This window comes from Apteryx rowi, unplaced genomic scaffold, assembly GCF_003343035.1.
Source record: "Apteryx rowi isolate R43461 unplaced genomic scaffold, aptRow1 scaffold_39, whole genome shotgun sequence".
Classification (NCBI taxonomy): Eukaryota; Metazoa; Chordata; class Aves; order Apterygiformes; family Apterygidae; genus Apteryx; species Apteryx rowi.
This window is the reverse complement of record NW_020450418.1, coordinates 2,337,623-2,345,313: the sequence shown is the minus strand read 5'-3', so window position 1 is coordinate 2,345,313 and position 7,691 is coordinate 2,337,623. Positions and strand designations below refer to the sequence as shown.

The 7,691-nt window shown below is 64.9% G+C and overlaps 1 protein-coding gene across 1 annotated transcript in view; it reads left to right on the top strand.

Annotated features, from left to right (window-relative positions):
* SGIP1 (SH3 domain GRB2 like endophilin interacting protein 1) overlaps positions 1–5,589 on the top strand; it is a 19,440-nt gene extending 13,851 nt beyond the window's left edge. Inside the window, exons 16-22 of the mRNA XM_026074488.1 lie at positions 2,465–2,576; positions 2,785–2,940; positions 3,501–3,633; positions 3,903–4,105; positions 4,495–4,559; positions 5,190–5,354; positions 5,567–5,589. Coding sequence (XP_025930273.1) covers positions 2,465–2,576; positions 2,785–2,940; positions 3,501–3,633; positions 3,903–4,105; positions 4,495–4,559; positions 5,190–5,354; positions 5,567–5,589 — 857 coding nt within the window. The remainder of the gene's footprint in view (positions 1–2,464; positions 2,577–2,784; positions 2,941–3,500; positions 3,634–3,902; positions 4,106–4,494; positions 4,560–5,189; positions 5,355–5,566) is intronic.
* The last annotated feature ends 2,102 nt before the right edge of the window (positions 5,590–7,691 follow it).

Sequence of the window (7,691 nt, the reverse complement as noted above, 5' to 3'; positions counted from 1 at the left end):
AGCACCGGCCCCGGGCGGCTTCTCCGAGGCTTCTCCGCTTGGCTTTGCCGCCTGCGGGCGCTGCGTTTCGGCGCGAGACCCGCCGCCGCCGCTGCCGCCCCGGCGCGTGCCGCAGCGGAGGGAGCGCAGCATCCGCGCTGCGGCGTGGCGCGGGAGCCATCGCCCGTCCTGCGGCGGTTTCTGCAGGGTTGTCGGGGGTTTTTCCCCCCTCCCCGTTCCTGGCTCAGGCCGCGCGGCAGCCAGGCAGGGCAGCGCTGCAGCCTCCCGGCGCTCGGTCCGGTTTCACCGCTTCCAGCAGAACGCTGGCTGCCCTTGGTGGGGTTCCCGYGCCTGGGCTGCTCCCTTTCCCCACGCTGCTTTCCTGCTCCGTCCCTAAACCTTTGAGTCGAATTTGGGAAAAAAAAAAAAGTCTGCGCTTCAGCAGGCGAATGGCTGCCCGTCGCTTGCAGACAGGGAGAACGTTTATTAAAAAAAGAAGAAAAAAAGCGTTGCCCTAACTGCGTAATCACGGCTGCCTGAGGACGGCGCTTGTTTTCGGGCTGTATTTTGTGGCCCCGGGTCGGTCGGTCGGTCGGTGCCACGAGGGGTGAGCACCCACCCCGCACGGGGGGGGAAGCGGGAACGGGGCCGAGCTGCGGCCACGCTCGCTTGCCTTGGCCTCCCCGTTACAGCGTGTCGTGAAACGCTTCGGCTTTCCCGCGCRCTCCAAACCCTTTCCCACTGCCGGGTTTGCAGCTCGCGTGCGGCAGGTTTGGCTTCGGCAGCGGTGATGCTCCGGCAGCTCGGAGCGGCTCTCGGAGCAGGCCGGCGTGGCGGCCCCTCGGCTCGTTCGCTGCTGCTCTGGCCCTTGGCGTCACTCGGCGAGATTTGTGCCGGCGTAAGCGTTGCCGCCGGCAGAATCCCGCCACCAAATCCCTGCAAAAATGAACCCAAGAGGAAGAAACGCAAATCCAAGCCAAACGGTTCACTTAAGAAGTGAATATTTATTCGCTATTCACCGGTGCCGGGGCGCAGGAGCACCAGGTTCCCACGGGTGCCCGGGACGCAGGAGTGATGGATTCCCATGGGTACCCGGGACATGGCGTGGGAGCAATGGATTCCCGCTGGTGCCCAGGATGTGGCACGGGAGCGATGGGTTCCCGTGGACGTCCAGGACATGGTGCTGGGGCGCGGGAGCACTGGGTTCCTGCCAGCACCCGGGATGTGGTGCAGGCGCAACAGGTTCCCGCGGGTGCCCGGGATGCAGCACCGGGGTGCAGGAGCACCGGGTTCCCACAGGTACCTGGGACACGGTGCCGGGGCGCAGGAGCGCTGGCTTCCCGCCGGTGCCCCACATGAACGTGCACGGCCGGGAGGAAAATCCGAGCGTTTCCAGCCGAGCCGCGCACCGTGCCCCGACTCGCACGCCGGCGGTTCGAACGCGGGCGTTGAGGTGCGGCTGCGCTGTGCCGCGGGGCTGCGGACGCGCCGTGTCCGTAACCGCGCAGGGGGAAGCGTCGTTCGCGGGTGCGCCGGGGACAGATCCGGCGGCGGGCGCCGAGCGCGTGCACGGGCCACCGGGGACGGCGGAGACCCTCTGCTCTGCCTGGCCCCAGCCTGGGGCGGCCGGACCTCGCGCGGCTCTTGCACACGGGCGTCGCGGCCTCGCTGCAGTCGCCCGCCCGCCCGGCTCGCGAGACGTGCAGGCGTCGGGGAGGTGCGCGGCTGCGCTGGTTTTTGCGAGCTCTTAGTGTGCGTTAGGAATTTGAAAGGAAAACCCTAGCGCTGGAGCGGGCTCCTCCGCACCCGCGGCAGCGCTCGGCTCTCGCAGGGTCTCTCCGCACAGTCGCAGGGACGCTTTCCGCAGGAGGCTTTATGAATCCTGCTTTCCTACACCCGAATCTATTATTTATCCACATGCAATTTGCAACACCAAGAAGCCGTAGCCGTAAGCCAGAACCTTATTTTACGTTGCAAAAACCAGCCCGTGCAAATCGCTTAGCTCCGAGCCGAAAAGCCGGCAAACGCGCACAGGCACAAGCAGCCGCGGTGCCGTAGCGGGACGCGGCAGATCCGGAAGAGCGGATTTTCCTCCACGCTGCCCTCGTGGCACCGCGGGAGCCGTTCCCGCGCCGCCGGCAGCAGCCCTGCAGCGAGAGGGGAAAGGCAGGTTTGCCCCAGCGCCGAGCAATGCAAGAAGCGGATAGATCCCGGTTTTCCAGGCCGGGAGCGCGGCGAGCCGTGGGGAGCGCTGCCGCCCGCGGTGCCTCGGGGCTGTGCCGGCTCCCTGGCGAGCGGGTCCCCGACCGTGCCGGCGCTTGGGGGGCTCCGCGGCGCTGCTTTGGGGCAGAACGGCCGTTCGTGAGCGTTGCCGGTGCCGCAGCGGAGCGGAGCGGGACGCAGCGGAGCGGGACGCAGCGGAGCGGGGTGGAGCGGGGCGGCCGCCCACCCGCCCGGCGTGAGCGGCGCTTTCCCTCTGCCGCAGGCTCGTCGCGGGGCCCCAGCCCGCTCACCATGGGGGCGCAGGACACGCTGCCCGTCGCCGCCGCCTTCACCGAGACCGTCAAYGCCTACTTCAAGGGAGCCGACCCCAGCAAGTAGGTGCCCCCGGCGCGTCCCCGCCGCTCCGGTTTCCAGCCCCATCCTCTTCCCCGCCCCAGCGCCGCTGCAAGGACGCACGGTGGCGCGCGTTCCCCCTGCCTGCCCCCGTTTCGGCTCCTTTCGGAGGCGCTGCCCCTGGGACCGCGGGCTGGGACTGCTGCCGCCCTGACCGGCCGCTTCCCGGCCCCGCTCGGCATCGCCCAGGTGCATCGTGAAGATCACCGGCGAGATGGTGCTCTCCTTCCCGGCGGGGATCACCCGGCACTTCGCCAACAACCCGGCACCGGCCGTCCTCACCTTCCGCGTGCTCAACTACGACCGGCTGGAGCACGTCCTGCCGAACCCCCAGCTCCTCTGCTGGTGAGTCCCCCCGCGGCGCCGCTCCCACATGTGCAACGCAGCGCAGCGCAGCGCAACGCAACGCAATGCAATGCAACGCAACTCAATGCAACGCAATGCAATGCAACGCAACGCAATGCAACGCAACGCAATGCAGTGCAGTGCAACGCAACGCAATGCAACGCAATGCAACGCAATGCAGTGCAGTGCAGTGCAATGCAACACAATGCAACTCAATGCAATGCAATGCAGTGCAATTCAACGCAATGCAACAATGCAATGCAATGCAACGCAACTCAATGCAATGCAATGGGACTCAATGCAATGCAATGCAACGCAATGCAACCCAATGCAACGCAACGCAACGCAATGCAATGCAATGCAGCGCAACGCAATGCAATGCAACTCAATGCAACGCAACGCAATGCAATGCAACGCAATGCAACGCAATGCAACTCAATGCAACGCAACGCAATGTAGTGCAATGCAATGCAATGCAACGCAACGCAACGCAACGCAATGCCTGGTGCCTGTGCGGGAAAGCGCAGTGCCCAGGCGCTGACTGCCACTCTCCCGTGCAGCGACACCACGCAGGCTGACACCGGCACCAAGGAGTTCTGGGTCAACATGCCCAACCTGATGGCCCACCTAAAGAAGGTATCGGAGCAGAAACCCCAGGCGACGTATTACAATGTGGATATGCTCAAGTATCAGGTACGCCCGTCGGCGGGCTGCGAGGCTGCCCAAACTCGGCGCGCGTGGCTCGTGGCCCCGTCCGGGCGCGTTTCCCTGGCGCGGAGGTGGGGGAGCGCCGTGCTGGTACGGCCCTCCGAGCTTGCCCCAGATTTTGGGCCCCCTACGAACTTTTACGAGAATGCAAGGTGCTGCCGCCTCTAAGGCCAGCCGCAGCCGTTGCATCTGTAAAATGGGACGTCTCCCTTCACCCCTGCGGAAACTGAATGTTTTTTCTGTCATTTTGGAAGGTATCTGCCCAGGGTATTCAGTCTACTCCATTAAACCTTGCAGTGAGCTGGCGGTGTGAACCTGCAAGCACTGACCTCCGCATTGACTACAAATACAATACAGAGGCAATGACTACGCCCGTAGCTCTCAACAACGTGCAGTTCCTCGTCCCCGTCGACGGAGGGGTCACCAAGCTCCAAGCCGTGCTCCCGCCCGCTGTTTGGTATGAAGCGCTGACCCGGCGTTGGGGCCCGCGGCTCGCTCCGTGCTGCAGCACCAGCTCGCTCTTGCAAGCACGCCGTGGGAGCCAGATCCGTGCACAGGCGTGCACTGGGATTCGTAGCCTTGGCCGTAGCTCCCGGTTGGGATGGTTTCATCCTTGCGCGTGCCGTTACGGCGCGCTCCCCCGTGCCGCCTCCCCGTGGCCCTGTCGGTCCTGGGCGAGACGTGGGTTATCCCGAAAGGTGCACGGGGCCGGCGCGGCCGCCTGCGGTGCACGAGCCGCGTTTTCCTGCCAGGGCAGCCAAGCCCAGAGCTCGGGAAAGTGCTGCCGCGGGAGCCGGGCTGCGGTGCCTGCCCTCTACACCAGCCCTCTTCTCGGTGCGTTTCTAGGAACGCCGAACAGCAGCGGATACTGTGGAAGATCCCTGACATCTCCCAGAAGTCGGAGAACGGAGGTAATGGTGTGCATGTGTGTGCGTGCGTGCGTGCATGCTGGGGCGCTTGGCCGCGAGCGTTCGGCTGGGGCGCGTCCTGGTGGGATGACGCTGCCGAGCCCCGTGCACATCCCGGCAGGTGGGGATGATGCTGCTGAGCCCCAGGTGCATCCCGGGGGGATGATGCTGCCGAGCCCCAGGTGCATCCCGGTGGGTCAGGATGATGCTGCCAAGACTCAGGTGCATCCCGGCGGGTGGGGATGATGCTGCCAAGCCCCGGGTACATCCCGGTGGGTCAGGATGATGCTGCCAAGACTCAGGTGCATCCCGGTGGGTCAGGGTGATGCTGCCAAGACTCAGGTACATCCCGGTGGGTCAGGGTGATGCTGCCAAGCCCCAGGTGCATCCCGGTGGGTCAGGATGATGCTGCCAAGCCCCAGGTGCATCCCGGTGGGTCAGGATGATGCTGCCAAGACTCAGGTACATCCCGGTGGGTCAGGGTGATGCTGCCAAGCCCCAGGTGCATCCCAGCGGGTGGGGATGATGCTGCCGAGCCCCGGGCACATCCCTGTGGGCCGGGGCGCCGCTGCTGAGCGCCGGGCGCGTGCCGGCGTGCRGAGCGCCTGAGGCCGGCGCTGTGTTCCCGCGCAGGTGTGGGCTCGCTGCTGGCCCGCTTCCAGCTGGCGCAGGGCCCCAGCTCGCCGGCCGCCCTGGCGCTGCAGTTCACCAGCGAGGGCAGCACCCTCTCCGGCTGCGACATCGAGCTCCTCGGCCCCGGCTACCGCTTCTCCCTCGTCAAGAAGAGGTTCGCGGCGGGTGAGTGCCGCCGCCGGACCCCTGCCCTGCCCTGTCCAAAGGGATGCCCAGGCCGTGGCTTGTTCCTCTTGCAAACCCCTCCGGGAAAGCTGGAAGCGCCCGCAGGCTCGGCGGGAATTTGGGTTTCTTGGGCACCCCGAGCTCCCCCCGCCCCCAAATCGTTGCAACCCGTGCCGCCGGGAGCCTGACGCCGCCGCGTGCTCTGCTCCTAGGTAAATACCTGGCCGACAACTAGCGGGAGCCGCGCAGGAGCCGCGGGAACGGTGCGGGAACAGCACGGGAGCAGCGCGGGAGCCGCCGGGGCGGGCGGCGCGGGAGCCGCCGTTCAAGGCAGACGGACTCGGTCCTGCCCTCGGGACGTTCCTGTCGGAAGCGTCGGCAACTTCCCGCGTTTTTTTTTCTTCCCTCCGAAAACACCGTCTTGACCAGTCCTACAGTATTTACTTCTAGATGTAACATTGTTAATGGTTTTAAAATGTAATTATTGTATTTGTAAATGGTACTCATCCCAGTACGGCTGTACTTTGGCGGTTAGACCCTTGAGTTTTAGCATTTGACCACTCATGAAATGGATGTAATTTAAACTGTGGTATATCGACCTAATAGTAGTACTGTCGAATGGCACAACGCTTGCAGAGGTAGATCCCGTTTTGTCACTATAGAGACGATCTGAACATGCTCCCGATGGCTGCTGGAAAGGGGGGGCCTCGGGATGAGAGCGGAGTGCCGCGCTGCACCGAGCCGAGGAGCGTGTGCGCTGCCGCGTTCTCCGAGCAGGCGCCGGGTTTTTGCCCTGTTTCTGGGTTCCCACGCTGTGCTTTTCCCGTGGGCTTTTTTGTTCCCCCCCCCCTCCTCTCCTGGGAGCCCCGCTGCTTCGCAAGCCGCGTCGAGGCCGCGTCCCGCGCCGGCTGCGGGGCGAAATCTCCGCGCGAGACACGGCGCCGGCTCTTTAGTCGCCGCCAGCGCGCGTCAGCCCGCGGCCGGCACCCCGGCACCAGCAGTGCGATGCTCTTGGCACCGCAGCTGCAATTCCTAGCTTGGCCTAATGCAGGGATTTGGCTAAACGGAAAAAATATATATATATCTGGGGCTTTAGAAACGTGCCAGGTAGGAAGCGGTGCCGGTTTTGCAGTGGCGAACGTTGCTGGAAACGGGCTGGAGAGCCGAACGTGGGAGCCGGACGCGTCGGGCGAGAGGCGCCGGCTCCGGGAGCGCTTTGGCGGGAGCTGCGGGAAGGCAGCGATCCCGGCCCGGCGGCAAAGCACGGCCGAAGGGGGGGGGGGGGGCGCTGCCGGGGCCGGGGAGTCGTGCCACGGTGGCATGGGGTGCGTTCCCGCACCGGGGTGGCATGGGGTGCGTTCCCGTGCCGTGGCGGCATGGGATGCGTTCCCGCGCCCGGCACCCGCACAATGCGCAGTGCGGGCAGGCAAATCCCTGCATCCCGGCAGCGCCGGCGAGCAAGCTCCCCGATGCTCCTGGGGAAGCACTCAACCCAGTTGCTTAATTTCTCCGTGCAACGGCAGTGCGTGTAAACCACGTCCGTTCCCCCCCCCCCCAAACCCGCGTGAAACGCAGGGCAAAATCGCCGGAGCAGTTTCGCCCCCTTGGTTCGGGCCATGTACAAGCGCTCTAAAATCCTGCTTCCAAAGAGCCCCGTGTCATAACCCTGGAAACATGGATTTTTTTATAATGTAAATATTGCCAGAACGTAGCTATTTCACTTTCGACTTCACCGGAAAGCCGAGGTGCTTCCGCCGTCGCTGGGGTTTTAAACGCTTTTTACACCGAGCTGGCGGGGGTTCCTGAGCGCGGGGGGGCGCGCGGCCCCCCCCCCCCCCCCCAGCCCGGCTGCCGCGCTCGGATGCAAGCGTCGGAATGAAAAAAAAATAAAATAAAATAAAGGACCCATTGGGGCAGCGGGCAGGTCTGGCGCGGGCGCAGAGGCTGGGGGCCGCCGCCGTCCCCTCTCCTCCCCGCCGCGCGTCTCCAGCCCGGCCGCCGGCTGCAGCGCTCCCCCCGCGCGACGTTTCGGAGCGGTTTTCAACCCCGCGCCACGCCGCCGGCTCAGCGGCGTCTCCGGCAGCGGGCGCTTTGCAGCGCTGCTTTTCCTCCTCGCCGCCGGGCTGCYGGCGTTCCCGGCGAGCAATTCCCGTCTCAGCGGAGCGCGGCGTCTCGCAGCCAGAATTCTTCCTCTTTTTTTTTTTTCTTTTCCCCCCTCTTTTTCTTACGAGTTGACTAGGGGAAAAAAAACCCTTGCAGCACGGGAGATCCTTCGTGGCTGTCGGCGTTGTAATTTTACTCCTTTACGAGGCTGGAAATGTCAGGACAGGGCCCTCC